The 26036-nt window shown below is 44.2% G+C and overlaps 1 protein-coding gene across 3 annotated transcripts in view; it reads left to right on the top strand.

Moving 5' to 3' along the window:
• TERT (telomerase reverse transcriptase) overlaps nt 1-26036 on the top strand; it is a 381041-nt gene that overhangs the window by 65868 nt on the left and 289137 nt on the right. For all 3 annotated transcript variants that reach the window (XM_077491847.1, XM_077491845.1, XM_077491846.1), the window contains exon 4: nt 15330-15516. In XM_077491847.1, coding sequence (XP_077347973.1) covers nt 15330-15516 — 187 coding nt within the window. The remainder of the gene's footprint in view (nt 1-15329; nt 15517-26036) is intronic.

Raw genomic sequence — 26036 nt, 5'->3', positions numbered from 1 at the left:
GGATGTTGAGTACAGAAATTGTCCTTTTGATGGAGGGTTCAGCTGTCTCGTGTGTGTGTGTGTGTGTGTGTGTGTGTGTGTGTACGTACGTACGTACGTACGTGTAAGGGTATCGGATATGTAATAAGATCTGTATTTAATGCAACACTACTGATTTATCGGTCCAGAATATAGTCATAGCTGGAATTATTTATAAGGCACAAAATTAAAAACAAGAGCTGAGCCGGACTTTATATGAAGTACGGGGGTTAAAAAAAAGACAAATTGGTTATTGAAAAAAAAAAAAAAAATTTTTTTATTCGTTTTTCTAGCAAGACATGATTACATGTATATTGGAGAGGTGCGCAGACAGACACATTTATTGACATTAACATTTTACTTTATGCAATCATAATGACCGATACAGAATAAGTTATAAGAGCGCACCTCAATTATATACATAGAATAACCAAATATAGTAATAGATTGGACAAATACAGTATAGGCAACAACTTTGAATCTATGACTTCTTGGTTGTTGCAATAAATTAGTAAAAAGAACATGATTAATGCAGTATTTCAAAAATTAATGCTAGTTGGAATTGGGGTACCAGAATGCACGGCAACTATTAGCTCTACGCGTTTCACGGCTTACTGCCGCTTATCAGGAGCAAACTCGTGATTGGTCTGAAAATACAGAGTAGTAGTAAATTAGTATTTGCAGTGATGGAACCTAGGGAGGTTGAAAAACCCACCTAGTGGTCACTTACACATAGCCATGCAGTCATAGGCGCAGTCTCGAAAGCCACCAGGCACCCAAAGCGATGGTACGGGAGCTGAGGAGGCCCATCCGGCGGCAAAGAGGCCCACAGAATGCACACACAGGCAACCACCGGGACAACAAGGGCGTTTGATAAGTGGGAACGAAATCAGCGTGTAAGTATGAGCCTAATGGGTGAGAAAATACATAAGAACTACAGGTATTATGTAAAATATATGGGGGGGGAAGTGCAATGAAAAGAAGTAGGATAAGTGTATGTGAGTGTAGAAAAAGTTAGCAGAGGGGGGGGGGGGGGGGAGGAAGGGGTGGCCAATATATACCATGGCCCAATCTCAATAACAAGTGACAAAGTGATAGTGAAAGGAAAGTGAAAAGAAAAAGGGACACTAGGACTATTAGTGCAAAGATACCTTGTGTGTGGAGAGAACACGGAAACAAAGGGTAACAATATATGGTAAGTGATTAGCCCCGGTTGTTCCGGTCCCGCCTGCCGGCGCTAACCACGGACACAACCACGCCGTCGTCAGAAGGCCCCCAACATCACACACACAGAGACACCGAGGGGAGGAGTGGAGAACGCCGGACCCGGGATACATAAACACTCCGAGCCAGCGTCCACACCCACACTCCAGGTGACGTGAGGATGTAGATCAACCTCGCCGGAAAGGCGGCACCCATCAGAGTGATGCCGCACATCCGGCGGTGAAAGTGTGACGCCGATACGCAGTGGGTGAACGTGCCCCGCCCCCAACCAAAAAATGGATGCGGAGGGCGTCCCCCAGTGCGCATCGCAGCTCCCGACCATGGCAAAAGGGATGCAACGGGGCAAACAATACCAACACCACTCGACTGCACAGGTGTGTCAAGGACCGAACAGTGCACGGAAAATATGATATGTAAAAAAGATAAATATGAAAATTTGGAAAAACACTGTAAAAGCTACTATAACTAAATAAAAATGATGAATGATAAGGTACTTGAAACAATTTGGTCCAAGAATTTAAGCAAAACTAAACAAAAATAAAGATTACTGAAGTATTCCATCCGTCTTCCATCCCTTATATCAATAGTCACATAGTGGGGAAGGGGGAAAGGGGAAAATTTGCGACTTTAAATGAGGTCATAGCCTCCATCCCTATCAAATATAAGGCACAAAATTAAAAACAAGAGCTGAGCGGGACTTTATATGAAGTACGGGGTTAAAAAAAAGACAAATTGGTTATTAAAAAAAAAAAATTAAATTTTATTTGTTTTTCTAGCAAGACATGATTACATGTATATTGGAGAGGTGCGCAGACAGACACATTATTGACATTAACATTTTACTTTATACAATCATAATGACCGATACAGAATAAGTTATAAAAGCGCACCTCAATTATATACATAGACTAACCAAATATAGTAATAGATTGGACAAATAATACAGTATAGGCAACAACTTTGAATCTATGACTTCTTGGTTGTTGCAATCATGTTCTTTTTACTAATTTATTGCAACAACCAAGAAGTCATAGATTCAAAGCAAAGAAATGAAAAAAATGTTGGGAGACTCCTTACCAGTTCGTTTTAATTATACATCACTCTTAGATCTATTAACCGATTTTGTTACAATTGGGTATCACTAATGCAATCAAGTATTACTAATTAAGCTGTTAATGTCTAATTCTACGTTAAGGCCTCTAGGGGCAAATACATCCACTGAGTTTCGCGTTTTTGATAATTCGCAGACCACATTGATACCTCTCCAGTGCGGTAGTACTTGCTCCACCCCCCAGAGTTCTAAACCTGTTGCATCCACTTCATGTTTTAATTTAAAATGAAGTGAAACATTGTGATCCTTAAAACCAATCTTTATGTTATGGATATGTTCTGCAATCCTTACTTGTAACTTTCCTTTAGTGCGCCCTATATAAATAAGCCCACATGGACGTCTTAACTAGTTCCCGACCAGCGCACGCCAATGTACGTCGGCAGAATGGCACGGGCAGGCATATTGGCGTACAGGTACGTCCAATCTTTAATGCCGCCCTGCCATTGCGAGCTGCGGCGCGCTCGCGTGCTGGTCGGGACCCCCGTGATCGCATACCCGCGATCGTCTCACAGGGCGGCTGAACGGAGAGACGCCGTTGTAAACAGCATCTCCCGTTCTGCCTAGCAACAAGTGACGCGGATCTCTGCTCCATGTGATTGGAGCAGAGCTCAGTGTTTTCTCTAAATGAAAGCCCAGCCCCCCACAGTTAGTAACACACCCCTAGGAACACTTAACCCCTACGCTGCCACCCACGGGTTAACCCCTCACTGCCAGTGTCATTTACACAGGAATCACTGCATTTGTATAGCAGTGATTGCTGTATAAATGACAATGGTCTCAAAAATGTGTCAAATGTCCGATGTGTCCGCCATAATGTCGCAGTCACAATAAAAATCGCTGATCTCCGCCATTACTACCAAAAAAAAAAATGCCATAAAACTATCCCCTATTTTGTAAATGATATAACTTTTGCGCAAACCAATTGCTTATTGCGATTTTTTTTTTTTTTTTTAACAAAATTATGTAGAAGAATACGTATGGGCCTAAACTGAGGGAAACCTTATTTTTTTTTTTTATTTTTTTTTTATATTTTTGGGGGATATTTATTATAACAAAAAGTAAAAAATAATGCGTTTTTTTCAAAATTGTCGCTCTTTTTGTTTATAGCACAAAAAATAAAAACTGCAGGGGTGATCAAATGCCACCAAAAGAATGCTCTATTTGTGGGAAAAAAAGGACGTAAATTTTGTTTGGGAGCCACGTTGCATGACCGTGCAATTGCCAGTTAAATCGACGCAGTGCCGAATAGCAAAAAGTGGTCTGGTCTTTGACCAGCAAAATGGTCCGGGGCTGAAGTGGTTAAGCATATACCACATGGGTACTGTTGCATGTGATAAATTGATAAAAAAAATTCCTATTTGCTGGGGAGGAAAAATGATCAAGAGCTCTCATAGGCCTAGATACTTCTCTGCAGGCTTTGCACTTCCTGCATGCGAATAAACCATTGCGATCCCAAAAAGTGGGTGGTCGCTTAGGTGGATCAACCACTTTTTTTCACTATTTTGTTGCCAAAACTAGTGACCTTCCTATAAATTGTGGTTTTAAGGGTAATTGGGTACCCAATTTCTTGTCCAACCTCAAAGTATGCCAACGTTGTCTGAAGATAGCTTCAACTTCTCTATATTGGGCATGGTAGCCCGATATAAATCCCCATTGCTTATTATGAGTTATTCCCTGGTTCATTCACGGGCTCTTCTATAGCCTTCTCTTCCAGACACGTTGATCTCGGAATATCTCTTACTTCTTCAATCACTTTTTCAAAGACGCCAGCATCATATCCTCTAGCTACAATTCTTTCTACCAGTGTTTTAGCCTGCGCAGCATCGTTTTCATGTTCTGACAATTTCTTCGCACCCTCATGATTTGACCCTTGGGTATATTTTCAGCCACTGCGGCTAATGACAAATTGATATAGGCAAATAACTATTCCTATCCGTTTTCTTAAAATAAACCTTTGTTTCCAATTTATCTTCCTTTCTATAGATATTAACATCCAGGAAATTAATAGTTTCTTCATGCCATTCAGAAGTTAACCTAATGTTCCGATCATTCATGTTCAGCCCCTTCACAAATTTCTCCAGATCACTTACAGTTCTAGCCCAAATGAAGAAGAGGACATCTATGAACTCTTATAAAAAAAAAAAAAAAAAAAGCTCCGATGGTTGTTCATTAAATATAAACTTATCTTCTTTTTGCATATTGTCTATTTATTTTTTTCTTTGCAGCCATGGATGTTTGAGGTTTCTAAGTAATAGACGGATTGTTTTAGATTAATTGATCACGAACTGTGAACCAACCACCACAGAAATTAACTACAATGGGGCTATGACCGCATTGGGTAATGTTCTGGAGAAGCGGGTAAGAACCTGGTGGGACATCTGCTCTCTGGAACATTACACTAAAGAGAAAATAATAATTTTAAGAAGTAAGGAATAGACAATCTGCGCTTAGTAAAAATTTTTAAAAAAAATTTATTAAATTAAAAGTCAGCAGCTGAACACTGTAACCAATATACTGGGCACAACAAAACAGAAAAGATAAAAGTGCAGCGCTTAACCTCTGAGTATAAATGTGACTTATTAAGAAAATTTATAAATTTTAGTAAAAAACTCAATAGTAAGGAACTGTATATTGTGAATCTAAATAATGTGAAATCGTTTAGAGAAAGCTAAAATCAATCATCAAATAAAGAACATTAATCTGTAACTCAAATGTCCAATAAATTTGAAAAACTAAAAATCGTAAAGTCAAAAAAATGTGTATAATGGTGCAACACAGTGTAAAATATCCCGTGTGACTGTACAACAAAAATGTAGTCGATCTTGTTTTTCAAACAAAAATAGTGCTTGACCACGTGGACCCTTCAACTCTGTAAATCAATAGTGAATGGAGGCTTACCAGATCACCGGTCGGTATGCGCAGATACGGACACATAGACGTTACGATGCAGAAAGCTGGAACCGGGCCAACTCTTCGGATATATCGTAATCCTCGAATTGGGTCGAATCCTCTCGTAAACCAACTATCTCGAATGCTTCGTAATCACCAGATCAACTCCGATCCTCTCACAAGCCTCGAAGCAAATCACCAAAAAACCAAATCGTGTAATAAAGTTTGAACAAATTTATTCTTATTCAACCGAGTGGTTTAGGCGCTAAAAAATGACTCCACCGAGTCATACAAAAGTAAACGTATCGTTTAAAAATCAACAAATTGCTAGCAAAAAATAAAAAATAAAATAAACAAATGCTGAAAGCACAAAGGGTGAGCGTGGCTTTTTTAGCGCCTAAACCACTCGGTTGAATAAGAATAAATTTGTTCAAACTTTATTACACGATTTGGCGCACTTTTGTTTTTTGGTGATTTGCTTCGAGGCTTGCGAGAGGATCGGAGTTGATCTGGTGATTACGAAGCATTCGAGATAGTTGGTCGTCTTCCGGCTTCCTGCGTCGAGGCTCCTACATGCTCGCATCCGCGCGGACTGGTTTACGAGAGGATTCGACCCAATTCGAGGATTACGATATATCCGAAGAGGTGGCCCGGTTCCGGCTTTCTGCATCGTAACGTCTATGTGTCCGTATCTGCGCATACCGACCGGTGATCTGGTAAGCCTCCATTCACTATTGATTTACAGAGTTGAAGGGTCCACGTGGTCAAGCACTATTTTTGTTTGAAAAACAAGATCGACTACAGTTTTGTTGTACAGTCACACGGGATATTTTACACTGTGTTGCACCATTATACACATTTTTTTGACTTTACGATTTTTGGTTTTTCAAATTTATTGGACATTTGAGTTACAGATTAATGTTCTTTATTTGATGATTGATTTTTTGAAAGTATTTGAAGAATAATTTTAAGAAGCCTAAGGTGGGATGTAGTTCCACAGGATGGCTTAGAGCAGGGCTGTCCAACCAGTGGCCCGTGGAGCCCTCTGATGTGGCCCACGAATTCTTGCTCTGTGATGGTGGATTGGCAAGCCCAGATCTTGGGTTCCCGACCCTCTATCCCAGAGCATCAGTGTTGTGATTGAAGCGAGCAGTAGAGGAAGCAAGCGGCTGCAGAGCAGAGCCACATAAACCAATGCTTCCTGTATAACCTCCTGTCACAGTGGGAGTGACAGTGGGAGTGATACCAAATGTGCTCTGGGACAGCAACAGCCGACAATACCTGAATGGAAGTTATTATAGGTCGGTTCATTACTAAAATCAGTGTATATATGGGCATAGCTTCTGCATTGGTTACTGGGCTGCTTTCAAACTGATCCGCAGGTGCAGCGCAGTGTACCAGTGGGTTACCTTCACTGAACCATAGACTTTTGTAATTACATGCAGGTTTGGCTCGCTTTCTGAAAGTGCACCACACATGCAGGACATAATAGAATTATATGGCAAAGTGCAGCTAACCCGCAGGAAATCCACAAGTGCACTGCACCCACGGTGGGGTTAAACCGCAGCGCAACAGTGGCACAATCGGACCCTCCATTCACCTTTATGGAGCGGCAGATGCAAACGGACTTGTGTCCATTTACACCCGCCTGCCTCCAATTCGATCTGCTAAATAAAATAGAAGGGAATCCGTCCCCTTGTATCTGATCGGATCGGAGGGCCCATAGACTAGAGTGGGCTGCATCCGTGTCCGCTCTGCAATATGCATGTCATCCGCCTGTGCCACCCATTGTGGCCCTTGACTGGTTACCTAATCGCTTAAATGGCTCTCGCTCTTCAAAAGGCTGGGCACCCCTGGCTTAGAGGATCCAGGTTCCTGCCAGGAATGGCTGGATTTTTTTAACGGAGTAGGTTTTAAATTACAACAACTTGTACTTCAACAGAAAACATGAAAAATGGTCAATATAGAATTAAAAATTAAGGATTTGCAACAACCACTCCAACAACAGGATGGATACGAATTATATCAACAATCTCGTCCTTTTTATTTTATTTTTTTATTTGGGAAGGGGGGGTGGCAATGGAGAGGTCGAGGGTTCCCTCCACGAAGAGGAAGACCCCCGACCTACCCCCAAACCCAAATGCAGTACAGGAACCTTCAGGAACAAGCACATTATGGAGATCACCGCCTGAGGAATCGCAGCGAGGGGAGAGAGTCTATTCCATATCCACACACAAGAGGGGGAAAAACCCATGGATGTAGAGCAGGCCTTAAGGCCTAACAAAAGGAGAATTTGAAAATGCCCCCTACTCCATCTTACACAAACCAAATTGACACACAAGAAATTGAATATTTTAAATTTGGGTTTTAAATGTGGCATAAAGAGTAGAGGTCGACCGATATATCGGCCGATATTTGCCGTTTTTTAAATAATCGGCATCGGCCGATTGTGTTGATAAAAAGCCGATTCTACAGCGGGACTTTGAAATGACTTCTGTAAGAAGTCAGTGTGAGTTGCCTGAGTCGTCATAGCAACACTTTCCTCCTCTCTGGGCAGACTGCCAAGAAAAGAACTAAATGATACAATGTTTACACTTCTGAATGAATGAAGTCATCTCTGTGTGTAGAAGTTCTCAGTTTAACCATTTAAAGACTAAATATTTTCTGACACTTGTTGCTTACAAGTAAAAATCCTGTATTTTCTGCCAGAAAATCACTTAGACCCCCCCAAAAATTATATATATTTTTTTAGCAGAGATCCTAGGGAATAAAATAGCGGTTGTTGCAATATTTTATGTCACACGGCATTTGCACAGAGGTCTTTCAAATGCATTTTTTGGGGGAAAAAAATACACCATTTAAAAAATAAAAATAAAATAAAAACAGTAAAGTTAGCCCTTTTTTTTTTTTTTTTTTTTTTGTCCAAAAGTTTTGACTACCCGTTTTTATTTAATATATAGTTTTTTTGTTTTTTTTTAAATCTAGATCATACATACAAGTAAACTGATTGGAGGTTTGTTTTGTTTAATAAATGTTTAAAGCGGGAGTCCGCCGGGACTCCGCGTTTTTTTTTTTTTTTTTTTTTTTTTTAAAGCCATCAGCTACAAATACTGCAGCTGCTGACTTTTAAAATAGTGACACTTACCTGTCCAGCGCGCCCGCGATGTCGGCACCCGAAGCCGATCTCTAGATCGACACTCGAGTGCTGCCGCCGCTGCCATCTTGGGTATGGGAATCAGGAAATGGAGCCTTTCGGCTTAATTTCCCGGTTCCCTACTGCGCATGCGCAAAACGCGCTGCGCAATGAGGACGGTTCCCGCTGCCTCTGGGATCTGTGTGTTTCCCAGCAGGCAGCGGGGCACTTGCGGAAGGGGGCGGGCACTTGCGGAAAGGGGCGTAATGTACGCCCCTTTCCGCAGAGAGCTAGCCAGGAAGTGGGTGCAGTTACCTGGATTATCCAGGTAACTGCACCCCCCTCCCCCCTGAAAGGTGCCAATTGTGGCGCCGGAGGGGGGGAGGAATCCGATTAGTGTAAGAAATTTTCTGTATCACTTATGAAGGCCGCTTTCACACTGGAGCGGGCAGACGTTGATGGTAAAACGCAAGTTTTAGCGGCTCTTTACCATCATTTTAGCGGTGCTATTTGGCTGCTAGTGGGGCACATATAACCCAGCTAGCGGCCAAGGAAGAGGTTAAATGCGCCCATGAAGCACCGCTGCCAAATCGCATTGCATGCGCTTCGGCAGTGGTGCCCATTCATATCAATGGGCAGGAGTGGTGGAGGAGCGGTATACACCACTCCAAACGTGCTGCTTGCAGGACTTTTTTTTTTTAAGATCCTGCCAGCGCATCGCCTCAGTGTGAAAGCACTCTGTCTTTCACACAGACTGCAGGGGAGCCATTTTGCAGGCACTTTACAGGCGCTATTTTTAGCCCAAAAGCGCCTTAAAAAACGCCCCAGTGGGAAAGGTGTGTTAGATCAAGGGGGATTAAAAATAAATAAATAAAATAAAATCGGCCTAACATATCGGCCCCAAAAAATCGGCATCATATATCGGCTATCGGCCGCCATGATTTCTAAATATCGGCATCGGCATCGGCCAGAGAAAAACCCATATCGGTCGACCTCTAATAAAGAGGCCCATTAATAAATTTAATGTCTTTATTGACATCCACAAGTATATAAGAAAACTCAATAAAAAAAAAAAAATACTTCCTTTGTAGTAACCCCAGAGTGATGGCACCAGTGTGTTATAAAAATGAAGTGGTGAATAGCGGGTTGAAAAATAAATCTTTAATCCTCCAAGTAATCCAACTCGCCAAATAGGGGTATTCCAGGGGCTCAATCTACAGGATTTAGAAGCTTTTATTTATTTTTATTTTTTTTCAATTGTATTTTTATTGAACATTTTTCAGAGAGAATATACAAAGGGAAGTATAACAACAAAACAATTGTCAGTGTCAACAATGTTACAGACCATAGGCCAAAGAGCAAGAAAAGAAAAGTAAACAGAAAATAAACACAAAAAAAAAGTAATCTAATGGTCAGGCAATATCAAGTCACAGGCACAATTAAAGCAGTAATGCATCCATTAACGGGGGGGACGGGGGGGAAGAGTCAGTAGGGGGAGGTGTAGGAAAGAGTCCAATGGGTGGGTAGGCCAGATAGCTATGTGTCTGCAAGGAAAGCATAGCCAACCACTGGGTCAGGGGTATGCTCATTTCCGGGAGGAGCCTATACCAGATTGAGGAATCCTCGGGGAAAGACATACACTGGCGGGGGGGTAAGGAAAAGCATCAGGTAATCGTTAAGGGGGGGGCTATAGGGAGTCCCGGATTAAGCTGGGAATGGTCCCATAAGTCCCAGACTCGGGAAAACCTATGCAGAGTATCATGAATAACAGCGGTAAGGTACTCCATCCTACGGATCAGTTCCAGAGTTTGCAATATCTGTGGGAGCGTTGGCGGGGACTGTGACAGCCTTCTGACTGGTATGGCCCGTCTTGCAGCCAGTAGAATAAAAATTTCAACGACATATCAAAGGAGATTGGTGAAAGAGCATAGAAAAAAGCATAAAACAGTCAGTGGAGGTTGAGTCCCAAGCAGTAGGGAGGTAGAGGTAAGAGGAGAAAAAGAAACAAAGGGAGAGAAAAAGAGAGAGCCTGACATTTGGGTAAATAGTGGTGTGACAATAATATCGACAATGACATACATCTAGAAAATTGTGGTTGTCGGTCACCAAGGAAAACAAAGGAGACCGAGGCCTGACTAAAAAGAACTTCCCAAGAGAAACTCGTGCAAAGGTGAGCGGTGTCACAAGGATATGTGAATCACCGAAAAAAAGCTGTAGACAAGAACCAAAAACGTCAAAAAGAAGCAGCCTATGGGGAGACTGCATGGGCCGCAGCCACAAAAAAGAAAAAAAAAGAAAAACCAAAAATAAAAATGACATCCGAAGAGAAACCTGGAGGAAAACAACCTCCAGGAAGCCCAGGTCCGAGCCCGGGACCAAAACAGGGGTCGTGAGGACCACCTAATGTGGGGGGGGGGAGGAGCCCATAGGCCACCCCCCGCCTTCCATAACTGTAAAAACAAATTCAGCCAATTTTCAAAAAGTGAACATAGCAACAGGATGAATAATAATATAACAGTCAAAAGGCAATATATTAAAGTTGCAAACATTGGAAAAAAGAGCATTGAACAATAAACAGTGCACCCCGTGGGCGTCGGGGAATAAGTGTGGGGGATCTACCATGGTATAATGACAGAAAACTGCACCATGGAAAATCCAGCAAGGCCCCATCTAGGGGGGTAGATAAGCTCAGTCTCGTTCCAATGCAGTGTCCCTCAGGTCGGGGGTCTGAAGGAAGGTCTCTGTTGAGGGGTGAGGTTGGATCTAGAAGGCTTTGGTCGAACTGGGGTCCAGATCCGGGCAGGAAGTGCAGATGGCCGAGGTGTAGAGGGAAGTGGAGCAGGTTCTTCATCTGGAAGAGGAGGGAGGCCAAGACTACGCAGGAAGGCGTCGCTTTCATGTAGATCACAAAGAGAGAATTGAGTGCCTTCTCGGGTCACCGAGAGGCGGAAAGGAAAACCCCATCTGTATGGAACTTTGTGGGATTGGAGATGAAGCGTCAAGGGACGAAGGTTCCGTCGTCTTGCCAAGGTAATTGGCGAGAGATCATTAAATATTAGAATTTTGGCACCTTTAAAGTCCAGCTTAGATTGATTACGGGTGGCGAGTGTAAGTGCTTCCTTACTGTCAAAATAGTGGAACCGAACCACCACGTCCCTTGGGTTTGCACCTGCAGGGGGTTTAGGCGCCAGTGATCTATGGGCCCTGTCTAATCGCCAATCAATATCTGGAACTTGGGGGGCCACCATGTTAAACAAGCTTAGAAGATAGGAGCGGAGATCCCTGTCCTCCACTACTTCGGGGATGCCTCTGATCCGCAGGTTCTGCCTACGTTCACGATTCTCGAGATCTTCTTGTTGCGTTTGAAGTTGAGAAACGGAGTGTTTAACAGCGGCGTTATCTTCCTCTAACACTTGAACATATTGGACCAATTCATCAAATTTAGTCTCTAGGGTGTCTGTTCGGCCGCCTAGTTGGTTAATCTCACCCCTCAGCTCCTTGGCAAGTTTCCCAATTTCCTGAGTTATGGAGTGAGTGATAGCTTTGAGCAGGGATTGGAGCTTAGCGTCTAGGACATCTGCCGTCAGCAAAGTGGGGGATCCCTGGTCTAGGGTGGGTGAAGGAGCGTCCGGGTAGTTGAAATCTGGTTCACGGTGAATTTGAGGGTCGGATGCGGGGTCTCCCTCCGGTTGGGAGGAGGGGTTGGATTTTTGTAGATAACGGTCCATGGTGGATGAAGTTTGGGGGAGAAGTACAGAAGCGTAGGACTTTCTTTGGTCTCCTATCTTCCCCATGGGGTGCACGGCTGGGCTGAGTGGGTGAGGATGTGACTCCCAGAGGTAGTAAAGCTGCAAAACGCTGAGAAGGAGCCTCAGGAAGGCGGGGGTGGGGGCATGGCCCCAAAATTACATGGCTGTCATGGTAGAGGGGTTCTCACATGGTCTGGCAGTCAATAGGCCTGGACAAGTGGGCACAGGAGTTGAAGGGGGGGGGGGGCAGGGGAGATGCAGGGAGATCCGGGGGGGTGGGGGCAAAACAGTCAGCCCAGGGGGGGAAGCAGGGGCACAGATGGGGATGAAGGGGGGTAATTGCAGAAAAGGTACCTGTTGAGGTAGCAGGAACACTGCGCTGCGTATCGGTGAGTCCAGATGGAGGTCAATCACAGTGGAGGAGGAGAGCAGTTCGGTATCTACCAGGGACCTCCGGCAGATGGGGGGTGAGGATGGTTGCAGACCTCCACAGCAACAGCTGCCAGCACCTCAGCTGGGTGGGTGGGTTGTGTAGGCCCGAGGCCTAAAGATGGCGGCCGGCCTCGCGTGGAAGGGGCTCCGCAGTAGGCCTCAGCGTGGTCGGATCCTCCGGAGGCGTTTCAGTCCACCTCCGCTAGTTGGCTCTACCCCCGATGGCCGTGAGGGGATGTCAGCGCCGTAGAAGACCCTGGATAGCGCGGAGGTCCGGGATGTAGTAGGCCCCAAGATGGCTGCGGCGGTCCGGCGGACAGGATTAGGCCGTGAGCCTGGATGGGGCTCGAGCGGCCGGCAAAAAACACAACCCCCCGGAATGGTGCGGGAGGGTTCCGGCACCTAGCGGGGAGAGTCCAGGGCTCTCTCCCCGCTCAGATCGTCCCGATGTCGGTGGATGAAGCGGCGGCTGTGTCGGAGCTCTGGCACAGCACGTCCGCTCCCGTCGACTTCCGGTCACGCCCCCCTCAGGATTTAGAAGCTTTAAACCAAAAAAGGAAGTAAATGTAAGGCATATAAGTGAAGGGATTGAAATGTTGGAGAAACGCAAAGATATCATATGTCCAGAAGATAAAGGAGGAGTGTGGATACTCTCTAAAGATTTCTACTATGTTCAGTTTTTGAACATGTTATCGGATACCGTTACTTACAGAAAATTGGATAAAGATCCTACTCAACTGTATAGAAACCAATTGGAAATATTAATAGATATGGGCTCCAATTCAGGTGTTCTAACAAATAAGGAAAATAAATATTTGGTTCCTTCCAGCAGTAGAGTGCCTACATTGTACACTCTGCCCAAGATCCATAAGAATCCAGTGAACCTGTCGGCAAGGCCAACTAGATCTTCTCTATGGGACACAGTTTTTTTAAATTATTTACAAAGTGTAGACCTTAAGGGTAAGGAACACGTTTTTGTTGGTCACTGCTGATGTATCCTCACTATATTCAATCATTCAGCATGATGACGCACTTTTGGCATTGAATTGGGCCCTAAGTAATAGGGAGGATCTCCCACATAACCAAACAATATTCCTTAGCAACGCTTTAGACTTTTGTCTAAACCATCATTATTTTTGGTACAATGATCCGTTCTACTCACAACAGAGGAATTGCTATGGGTGCAAAGTTTGCACACACCATAGCCAATTTATTCATGGCCGAGTGGGAAAATTAGGTTATATTTAATGAACAACCATCCGAGCTTATTTTTTTATAAGTAGTTCATAGATGACCTCTTCTTTTGGGCTAGAACTGTAAGTGATCTGGAGGAATTTGTGAAGGGACTGAACATGAATGATCGGAACATTAGGTTGACTTCTGAATGGCACGAAGAAACTATTCATTTCCTGGATGTTTAATATTTATAGAAAGGAAGATGAATTGGAAATAAAGGTTTATTTTAAGAAAACAGATAGCAATAGTTTAGGGCTGAAACAACTAATCGATTAATCGACAACTAATTGATTATGAAATCAATTACTATTTTCATAATCGATTAATCGGCCAGTAACAAAATGGGGTTAAAGTTAATGAGTCTGATATTTACCAGATTGACCCTTTAAAAGTATATATCTCCTCTAATAGTATATACACTCTAATAGTATAAACACTATATCTCTCCTAATGGTATAAACAGTATATCTCGCCTAATAGTATATACAGTATCTCTCCTCTAATAGTATATACGGTATCTCTCCTCTAATAGTATATACAGTATCTCGCCTCTAATGGTATATACAGTATCTCTCTCCTCTAATAGTATATACAGTATATCTCTAATAGTATATACAGTATATATCCCCTCTAATATATACAGTATATCTCTTCTGTCTGTTATTCTAAGAGTGGATTAGATATTTTGCTCCCTAACCATATAGCTATTTATATTTACCACTGCATATAGAGATATTTTAAGAATAAATTGCCTTTTTTTTAAAACTTTACATATTAACTAAATTATACACCACACTTTTTTTTTTAAGGTTATTAATCGAAACCATAATCGTTCAACTAATCGATTATGAAAATAATCGTTAGTTGCAGCCCTACAATAGTTAATTGCCTATATCAAGTGGTCATCACCCACAGTGGCTGAAAAATATACCTAAGGGTCAAATTATGAGGGTGCGAAGAAATTGTTCCGAACATGAAAACTATTTTGCGCAGGCTAAAGCATTGGATGAAAGATTTGTAGCTAGAGGATATGATGCTGGCGTCCTTGAAAAAGTGATTGAAGAAGTAGGAGATGTTCCGAGATCAACATGTCTGGAAGAGAAGGCTATAGAAAAGCCAGTGAATGAACCGGGGAAGAACTCTCAAAATAAGGAATGTATCTATCGTCTGATCCCCATCATGAGCTTGGGATAATGAATTTTATGTAGCCTTAAGAACAACGGAAAGGGGGAATCAGTCTTCAGTAAAGATCACCCATAATTTAGTCATACGATACTACTAATGGGGTCTTAAACCACTACTCGGATATATTAAGCCGTGGAGTTCTAAGTAGATTGCATTTGGCTTAGCAGTATGGAACCACTTGACTGACACCGTAATGATTGCATTTAGGTCTGCGTGGAGCTGGCGGACCAGTTGGTGCAGCAAGTTTGAAAATCTTAAATTATGGGTTTTATGTGATCTGAAATTGATATGGTATTTGTGTGTTTATGTATACCCAATATAACTTTAAACTGTTTATTTTCTTTTCAAAAAGGAAACATTTGACAAATGTAAAGTTGCATTCAATGTCACCTGATGACATAGTGAGCATGCAAAAAAAGAAAAAAAATCCCCTGGTATCCACATTACGCTTCATTCCAAAAAGCAATGGATTGCGCCCAATAGCAAAAATATATGCTGCGTTGGAGTTGCAACCGAGGAAGGAAGTCCTGCATAAGAAGGTAATCTGCGTGCATGGTCATTATAAACTGTCACTTTGTTATGCTGGTGGTACTTTAACTATTTTTTGCTTGGGACCTGTTGCCCCCATCTTGCTTGTTATCTGGGACGCACTGTAATTTTATTATTGTAAGGTCTGGAATTATACACACACATACTGTATATCGGGTTCAGCATTTGATTAGTAAAAACTTTAACTACCTTTTTTGCTTCCTAATTTTGCTCAAGCAGCTCCACTTAAAACCTAACTCCAGTTTTACGAGATACATCTGCTGTGATGTACTGTGCATCCGGAAAGTATTCACAGCGCTTCACTTTTTCCACATTTTGTTATGTTACAGCCATATTCCAAAATGGATTAAATTCATTATTTTCCTCAAAATTCTACAAACAAAACTCTATAATGACATTATGAAAGAAGTTTGTTTGAAATCTTTTGAAATTTATTAAAAATAAAAAAAATCACATGTACATAAGTATTCACAGCCTTTGCTCAGTACTTTGTTGATGCACCTTTGGCACCAATTACAGCTTCAGGTCTTTTTGACTATGATGGCACAAGCTTGGCACACCTATTTTTGGGTCAGTTTCTCCCACTCTTCTTTGCAGGACCTCTCAAGCTCCATCAGGTTGAATGTGAAGCGTCGGTGCGTCCATTTTCAGATCTCTCCAGAGATGTTTAATTGGGTTCAGGTCTTGGCTCTGGCTGGGCCACTTAAGGACATTCACAGAGTTGTCCCCTTGCCACTCCTTTGTTATCTTGGCTGTGTGCTTAGGGTCATAGTCCTGTTGGAAGATGAACCTTCACCTCAGTTTGAGGTCCAGAGTCTGGAGCAGGTTTTCCTCAAGCATGCCTCTCTACTTATCTGCATTCATCTTTCCCTCGATCCTGACTAGTCTCCCAGTTCCTGGCACTGAAAAATCCTCACCGCATGATGCTGCCACCACCATGCTTCACTGTAAAGATGAAATTGGTCAGATAAGCAGTGCCTGGTTTCCTGCAGAGAAGACCCTTTACCATTCAGGCCAAAGAGTTCAATCATTGTTTCATTAGACCAGAGAATTGTTTCTCATGGTCTGAAAGTCCTTCAGGTGCCTTTGGGCAAACTCCAGGGGGGCTGTCGTGTACCTTTTTTACTGAGGAGTGGCTTCTGTCTGGCCACTCTACAGGCCTGATTGCTGGAGTGCTGCAGAGATGGTTTATCTTCTGGAAGGTTCTCCTCTCTCCACAGAGACATGCTGGAGCTCTGTCAGCGTGTCCATCAGGTTCTTGGTCACCTCCCTGACTAAGGCCCTTCTCCCCCGATTGCTCAGTTTGGACTAGCGGCCCGCTCAAGGAAGAGTCTGGGTAGTTCCGAACTTCTTCCATTTACGTATGATGGAGGCCACTGTGCTCATTGGGACCTTCAATGCTGTGGAAATGTTTCTGTACCCTTCCTCAGATCTTGTGTCTTGATACAATCCTAGCTCAGGGGTCTACAGACAATTCCTTGGACTTCATGGCTTGGTTTGTGCTCTAACATCCACTGTTATCTGTGGGGCCTTATATAGGTGTGGGCGCCCAAGCATGTCCAATCAACTGTATTTACCTCAGGTGGACTCTAATCAAGTTGTAGAAAATGATCAAGGATGATCAGTGGAAATGGGATGCATCTGAGCTCAAGTTTGAGTGTCGTGGTAAAGGCTGTGTATACTTATGAATACGTGTGTGTGTATGTATATGTGTGTGTGTGTGTGTGTGTGTGTGTGTGTGTGTGTATATATATATATATATATATATATATATATATATATATATCACTTTTTTTTATACATTTTCAAAGAATTCAAAATAACCGATTTCACATTGCCACTGTGGGGTATTGTTTGTAAAATTTTGAGGAAAATAATCCATTTTGGAATAAGGCTGTAACATAACAAAATGTGGAGAAAGTGAAGTGCTGTGAATACTTTCAAGATGCACTGTATATATGTTATGTCTGCGCCATACCTTTTAATTGCAACCCCCAGCTGCTGTATCAGTAAATAGCCCCCCGATATTTAGAGTACAAAATTAATAAAAATATTACAGCACTAATTATCTGTGAGCAGTATAATGTGCACTATCCCCTTAAGCTAATGTGCTATACTTACTGTATTGGTGTATAAAATGTGCCGGCGTATAACACGCACCCCAAGTTTAGGAGGGAAGTTTAAGGAAAAAAACATACATTTTAAATGCCCATCAATGCAGCCTTGCCCATCATTGCAGAATGATCAGTGTCCATCTGCAGCCAGCCTGTCCCAAGTGTCCATCTGCAGTCTGCCATTTTTAAATGTTGCCGCCGAGATATAGTCGAATGTCCTGTGTACTCGGCTCCTCTCGCAGTCCTGCCCAGTCCTGTCCCTTGGACCTGCTCCTATGATGGACACAGCACCGGTCCAATAGCGGGGCATAAATGCTAGGAGGCGGGACTGGGTGTGACTGTGAGCCAAGCCTAGCGGAGTACACAGTACACTCAGCTTGGCTCAGTCTATGAAGGTGGCGCTCCTCTTCCCCTCAGACAGCGGGGATTGGCGTATAACACGTACCCACGATTTTCCCCTGATTTTTAAGGGGGAAAAAAGTGCCTGTTATATGCCGATAAAGACTGTTGGTGTCTGTGCTCTTAAGGCTTGTTAACCCCCCCGGCGGTATTCCCGAGTCTGGCTCGGGTTGGAAGCTTTACACCAAAAGCGGTAACCCTGAGCCAGACTCTGGGCCGCATCGCTGAATGCAGAAGGAGGTTTACTTGCCTTCTCCCCTGGATCCAGCGATGTCCTCCCGCTGTACAAGTGGCTCGTCCTCCGCTCGATTCATCACGGAGCCGATCTTCGTTCCCTGCGAGCGCTGCGACGCACGGGGATGGAGATCGGTGCCAAATTCAAAAAGGGAAACACACAGTATACATACAGTATAATGTAATCTTACAGATTACATTGCTGTATGTAATTATTTCACATCCCCTTTGTCCCTAGTGGTCTGCCCAGTGTCTTGCATGCAGTTTTATATTATAAAAACTGTTGTTTATGCCTGGAAACTGGAGATTGTCCATAGCAACCAAAACTGTCCCTTTACATCAAAAATTATTTTAGACCAGCTAGAAAACAGCGATAATAAATTGGAATTACTCGCAGAATTGAGCGATAGCAATTTGTGGGGAGATCCGTCATCAAATATTGAAAAGGAATGACAGTGACAATTCTGCAACTGAGCACATTTCTGTGTTTTTGATTTGATTACATTATTGAATAATTTTCATTATTATATTATTTGGTATAATTATAGTTATTTATTATATTATAATTTATGATTTAATTTTTCAAACTTTATCATACCCGGGATGTCTGCTAGACTCTGGTTTGGACAGATTTAAGTGAGTTATTCCTAAGAATTACAATATAAAACACCAAATTTTCATGCAAAATAATTGTACCGCTTTTAGCACCTAAAATCTGAAATAATCATACCTCCAGGGAGGTTAAATCATCTTCTATACATACTGTGTGTGTGTGTATATGTAATATATATAATATTATAGGAATGTTTGAATAGAAACCATTCTGTGATAGAAAAAAATCTTTGTGCAAAAGTCCTTTGCCGAGAGCTGTGCATACACCAATGCAGTCAATGCAGTGCTATGTAAAATTCAGTGCAATCTTAAATCGCATCAAAGGTGTAACCTTCAGGCTGGGTTCACACCTATGCAAATTAAATGTGGGTTTCCCCGCATCCAATTCGCATGACAGATTGTGACCGGTTCTCTATGGAGCTGGTTCACATATCTCTGTTGCGGCTGCTTTGGCTCTGTGTCGGGGCTTAGTTCAGGGAAATGTTTTAAATTTTTTTGGGGTTTGGTTTGATTTCTATTTTTGTGGTTTTGTCTGTATTGTGTCAATGTTTTCATATAAAATAATAAAAAGGATTTGATTCCAAAAAGAATCCTTCCTTGTTTCTCAGAACTCACCAGAAACCAAGACTCAGATTTATGGGCCATACTTGTTTGTGAATATTTTAAACAAAAAATCAATCAGCGCTGAACACAATAAAATAAATGTAAAATAAAATGGTGAAAAAAATTAATGCAGCTAGAATACTATAGGTCAAAATACCAAATCCCACATTACAAAGTAAAAAGTAACAGTACAGCGCAAATAAACATAAAAAATCAATGAAATCAATCCATTAATATAGTGCATATGTATTTGTATATGCACTATATTGATGGATTGATTTCATTGATTTTTTTATGTTTATTTGCGCTGTACTGTTACTTTTTACTTTGTGAATATCTAGATCTCAAAAAGGATAAGAGGAAAACATTGCATGATTGTTTGTTTTTATTAAAATACATTAAAAGCAAATAAAACCAGTCCACGCACATTCAGCAAATGTCTAAAATGCCTCTAATGAAATCTGTTGGAGCGTCTACTTTGCAAAATGTGGTAACTTTGTGGCAGTTTCTCCCCTCCTGGCACTTCAAGGCCTGAAGAAATGCGATAAATAATCAGGAAATCAGATGCATTATTTATGGTCCTTGAATTTTAGGCCTCTCTGTGCATGTAGGCAGCAAAAAAGTATCAAATGTGAAATCCCCATACTCAAAAGGTGTAAAAGAATGTGTCATGTGTAATTGTAAGTATAGTGCATTGCAAATGTTTTCACCCCCCCCCCCCCCCCTCCCAGCTTTTTACCTATTTTGTTACATTACAGCCTTTAGTTCAATGTTTTTTTAATCTGAATTATATGTGATAGATCAGAACACAATAGTCTAAGTTGGTGAAGTAAAATTATAATAAAATATATACATAACTATTTTTCAGAAATAAAAAAAAAATTGGCATATTCACCCCCTCTGTTATGAAGCCCATAAACGGCTCTTGTGCAACCAATTACCTTCCGAAGTCACATAATTAGTGTAATGATGTCCACCTGTGTGCAAGCTAAGTGTCACCTGATCTGTCATTACATATAAACATACCTTTTTGAAAGGCCCCAGAGGCTGCATCACCTAAGCAACAGGCACCACTAACCAAACACTGCCATGAAGACCAAGGAGCTCTCAAAACAAGTAAGGGACAATGTTGTTGAGAAGTAAGTCAGGGTTAGGTTATAAAATAAATATCCAAATCTTTGATGCCTAGGAGCACCACCAAATCTATCGTAACCAAATGGAAAGAATGGCACAGCAGCAAACCTGCCAAGAGTCGGTCGCATCACCAAAACTCACGGACTGGGCAAAGGAGGGCATTAATCGGAGAGGCAGTACAGAGACCTAGGGTAATCCCTGAGAAGCTGCACAATAGCACAGCAGAGACTGGAGTATCTGTACAGAGGATGACAATAAGCCTTACGTTCCATAGAGTTGGGCTTTATGGCAGAGTGACCAGAAAAAAAGCCATTACTTTCAGCAAAAAAACAAAACGGCATGTTTTGAGTTTGTGAAAAGGCATGTGGGATACTCCCAAAATGTATGGAGGTAGGTGCTCTGGTCTGATGAGACTAAAATTTAACTTTTTGGCCAAAGAAAACGTTATGTCCTGCGCAAAACCAACACATCACCCAAAGAACATCATCCCCACAGTGAAACATGCTGTGGGGATGTTTTCTCTTTTGTTCATTGATGGACACAGCATCTTCATCTTGACCTTGGGTAATATCACCCTTTTAGGAGAGGACTAGGCAGAACATGTTAAAAAACAAAAAAAAAAGAATAAAAAAACCCAGCAAAACTGCACAGTACTGCCCAGTGGGCGGTCCTACTGGCTTTAACCCCTCACACTGCATCCAGCAGCTCCATTTTTTTTCTGCCTAGTGTAGAAGGACCTGGGTCCTGGGAATCTTTTTTTTTTTTTTTTTTTTTTTTTTTTCTGCATTTTTGATTCCTGTGATCTACAATCAACAGCAGGGCTGGGTGACAGGCTGGATAATATAGATCCTGGTAGTCTCCCCAGCCTGGCCATCGAGCGTGAGCAGACCTTAGCTACGCGCTGGGTCGGCCACGACATGCCCCGTCTGATCCAGGGGCGGCCGGTGAGCTATATGCTCCGGGGCACACACATGACCGGGCTACTGCTGTCCGTGTCAGTGTGCTGTGGCCAACAGCCATCCCGTACTGCTTGTGTGATGGGTCTGTCCTTGGAATGCGTCCAGCAGTCCCTACAGGAGGGTTAAGTATGGTTCCACTTGTTTCAGCAGGATGGAGCAGCTGAGCATTCCCTGGGAGGTAGACAAGGGGGTCTCTCTCGCTCCCTTCCCTCCTCCCCATGCTGTGGGCCGCTGTGTGACTTGGCACATGGGGGGTACAGCGCACGTACCTGGCCGGGGGTCCTCCGGGTCCTGGCAGGGGGCTGAGCTGGGTGTTGGGGTTCCGCTCGTCCTCTTTCCTGTTTCTGGTCCATGGTGGGGTGCTTTGGTGTGTATGCCATATGGGGAGGCCGCTGCGGGGACTGCGGCCATTTTTTCTGTAGCCACAGTCAGTTTTTTTCCTTTTGGCCATTTTCTGGAGGTCCGGTGGCCATTTTCCTGGTGCCCTCAGACGTTTTTTGAGGCAGCCGACAGCCACTTTCTAGTAGCCTCAGCTTGTTTTGCCTCTAGCGCTGGGTGCTTGTTTCCTTCTAGAACAGCATGCTTTTTACACAGAACACCTCGTGGTTGACACGAGGGAGAGCGGAGAGCAGCAGCACAGCATGGTACCTGGGTCAGGGTGGTGAGTCCTGCGGGGGGCCCCCTCAGTCTGTGGCAGCTAGTAGGGTGGATGTTTTCTGTGACTTGCCATAGGTCCCTAAGTGGTGACAGGCGAGTGTGGGTCAGCATGGCTTCAGAAGCTGGCACTTCTTCACCAGACATCTGTTATGACAACCGGTTCCTCTTCACCTGCGGTGCCTATGGACGCTCTGTTTGCGTACCTGGAGGCCTTTGTTGCCAGGGTGGAAGTGGTGTGCGGGCGCAAGGGGGGTAAAAAAAGCCCCCTCCCCCCACCATCTTCTAGGGAAAGCTCTGATTCAGACACGGTTCCTGCTGTGGCATGCAGCCCCTGTTCTGACATGTCAGAGGATGCGGACCAGGACCGTTCGGACAATAAGAATGACTCCGTGTCTGGATCAGCGCAGTAAAAAGTGCACGTAGGAGAACTTATCACCATGTTGAGGGATACCCTAAAGATGAATGATACGACAGGGGCATCTACAGAAGTTTCGGTCCCTTTCGGGTCCCACAAGCCGGCCCTCACAGCTAAGGTGTTTCTTTAGCCAACTTATTTTGATAAGTTTATTTACAAGAAGTGGGGAAGACTGCAGCGGGCCTTTTCAGTCCCGAGATGGATAGCGGTGTGTTACCCCTTTTGAGGAGAGTTTCCTGAAGAAATTGACAGTTTCCTCCAATTTGACCCCCCCCCCCCCCCGTATCAAGGTTAAATAAGGTAATCGTGATTCCGGTGGAAGGGACCCCTGCTTTCAAGGACCCTACCGACAGGAGGGCCGAGGTAGTGCCCGGTCTGTTTACGGTGGTGGGGTCAACATTACGGCCAGTGTTAGCCACGGCCCTGGTGTCCCAGACGCTTACTGAATGGGCTAAGTTGTTGCACCGTGAGTTGGAGAAGCAACAGGCTTCCCCAGTCTGCGTGGATCTGGCAGACCAGTTGGTGCAGGGCCTTGAGCATGTCTGTGATGCGGCCTTAGATATGGCCCCCCTGGCTCTCCAGAGCCTCAGTATCAACAGTAGTGCGACGTCACTTGATTTGTCTGAAATACTGGTCTGCTGACCAGGCATCTAAGAAGGCACTGATGGATTTGCCCTTCCAAGGAGAGAGGCTATTTGGAGCCTTGCTGGATGACATTATTCAGACTGTTACTGGAGGTAAGAGTACGTTTCTCCCACAGCCTAGGAAAGGTAAGGAGCCATGCTGTAGGCAAGGGCCCTCCTTTTGCGCTCGGAAAGCTGTTTTTTTTTTTTTGTTCGCCTGGGTCAGCAGGTAAGTGTTCCCAGTCCAACAAGGTGCCTGCTGAGGAACAAAGGCGTCCCTGGTTTCGCAAGCCGAACAAGCCTGCGAGCAAATCTGTGGGCGCAGATAAATATCGGGCGGGGGGTTTTGGGAGTTTGCAGCTCGGTAGATCTCCCCTATTTTACGACCAGTGGGTCTGCGAACTGGTTTCATCAGGATACAAGATAGAGTTCGTTCTTGTCCTCCAAACAGATTTTTTTCCCTCCAACCGTCATCTTCCGGCTCATCGGGAAGCCCTGTTCGGGGCAGTACAGGACCTGCTGCTGCGTGGGGTGACTGTGCCTGTACCAACGCTGGAAAGGTTTCGGGGATTCTACTCCAATCTGTTTGTAGTCCCAAAAAAGGAAGGGGTCCATCCGGTCCTGGATCTCAAAGCCCTCAACAGCTTTGTGAAAGTACAAAGGTTCAGGATGGAATCGGTTCGCTCAGTGGTCGCTGCACTCCATGGGGGATTTTCTGGCTTCCCTGCACATCAAGGACACGTACTTGCATGTCCCCATGTGCATCAAGTTCAGAGGTTTCTGCTATTTGCGGTTGGGAGTGAGCACTACCAATTTGTTGCTCTCCTTTTTGGCCTGGCGTTGGCACCGAGGGTCTTCACCAGCGTGCTATCCCCAATTCTGGCTTTGCTAAGGCAGAAAGGGATTGCAATCGTGGGTTACCTGGATGACCTCCTGAGAGCAGCTTCTGCCTCGGAATTAAGGGAGAATGTGGCAATCGCCATACAAACTCTAAGGGAGTTTGGCTGGGTACTGAACCTTCAGTGGTGCTGACTCAACTCCTGGAGTATCTGGGCTTGCTTCTGGACTCCTCAGAGGTGAAAGTCTTTCTCCCTTCGGACAAGCTGCAGACTCTTCAAGCTGCGGTGAAGTTGTTGGTGTCCCGCAGGTGGCCGTTGCTGCATTTTTTGCATGCAAGTCCTGGGTCTCATGGTAGCCACTTTCAAGGCGGTACCGTATGCTCAATTCCACACTCGAGTCTTGCGGACAGAGATCCTGTCCAAATAGGACAAATCTCCTTTGTCCCTGGATTATCAAATTTGCGTGAGACAGCTAATCGGGGATTCCCTGCTCTGGTGGCTGAGGTCTCTGGCCCTTCAGTCTGGGGAGTTGTTCCTTCCTCTTCATTGGATGATGAACACAATGGACGCCGGCCTGCCCGTTTTGGGGTGTACAGTCAGCCCAGGGTCGCTGGATGTAGAAAGTGTCCCGCCTAACGATCAATGTGCTGGTACTACAGGCGATCAGGTGGTGCCTCTCCACATGGTCAAAGAGGCTGCATGGATGTCTGGTAAGGCTCCAGTCGGACAATGCCACGGCAGCGGTGTATGTCAATCATCAAGGAGGAACAAGGAGCTCGGCTGCAGCACTGGAGGTAACTCGCATCTTGCGGTGGGCAGAGTGGCTCGTGCCGGCCCTGTCGGCCATGTACAGTCCGAGCATAGAAAACTGGCAAGCAGACTACCTAAGTCGTCAGATGCTGGATCAGGGGGAATGATCGCTGCATCCGGATGTATTCTGGCTCCTTTGCCTAAGGTGGGGCACACCAGATGTGGATCTCCTGGCCTCTCGTCGCAATCGGAAGGTACAGAGGTTTGCGGCCAGGTAAAAAGAACCCTGGGTGGATGCGGCAGACACGTTGGTGGCTCATTGGGGGCATTATTGGTTGATTTATGCCAACCCCCCACTCAAACTTCTGCCCCGTCTGCTTCGCAGAGTGGAGGCTGAGGGGATTCCTGTGATTCTGATTGCCCCAGATTGGCCTAGGCATCCGTGGTACGATGACATAGTATGAATGGTGGCGAATGTTCCTTGGCAGCTGCCGATGTGAGCGGACCTTCTGTCGCAAGGTCCAATACTTCATCCTGCTTTACCTTCGCTGGCTTTAACGGCATGACTGTTGAAAGCCAGGTGCTAAGGGACCAAGGTTCAGTAATCTCCACTATGTTAAGGGCATGGAAGTCCTTCTAGGAAGATTTTATCATCGTACATGGAAGGTCTACATCTCCATGTGTGAGGAGATGGGGTGCTGTCCGCGCACTTATTCAGTTTCCAGAATCCTGCTGTTTTTGCAGGAGTGGATCAGAAACTTGCCTTAAAGTGGGGGGCCCCCTAAAACAAAAAAAAAAATTTTTTTTTAAAGTCGGCAGCTAAAATACTGCAGCTGCTTACTTTTAATAATCGGACACTTATCTGTCCCAGGATTCAGCGATGCGGGGGAAGAAGCCCTCCCCTCGCTCTCCGCTCACGGCACCGTCATTCTTACTGTGGGCACCCGGCTGTGGCTCCACAGCCGGGCGCCCACTGCGCATGCGCGAGCGGCGCAGGGCACCGTGATACGCCACACAGTCATCTGGGACACGTGACAGGTCCTAGATGACTGTGCGGCGCGAGGGGAAGTGATGTCACCAGCCTGGCAAGAAAGAAGGCAGACTACGAGGGACCCCTAGCAACAAGTATTTAGAGGTGAGTAAAAAAAAAGTGTGTGTGTGTGTGTGTGTG

This window comes from Lithobates pipiens, unplaced genomic scaffold (assembly GCF_037356315.1).
Source record: "Lithobates pipiens isolate NorthernLeopardFrog02 unplaced genomic scaffold, aLitPip1_a1.2 Scaffold_19, whole genome shotgun sequence".
Taxonomy (NCBI): Eukaryota; Metazoa; Chordata; class Amphibia; order Anura; family Ranidae; genus Lithobates; species Lithobates pipiens.
This window is presented reverse-complemented; position numbering and strand designations above follow the sequence as displayed.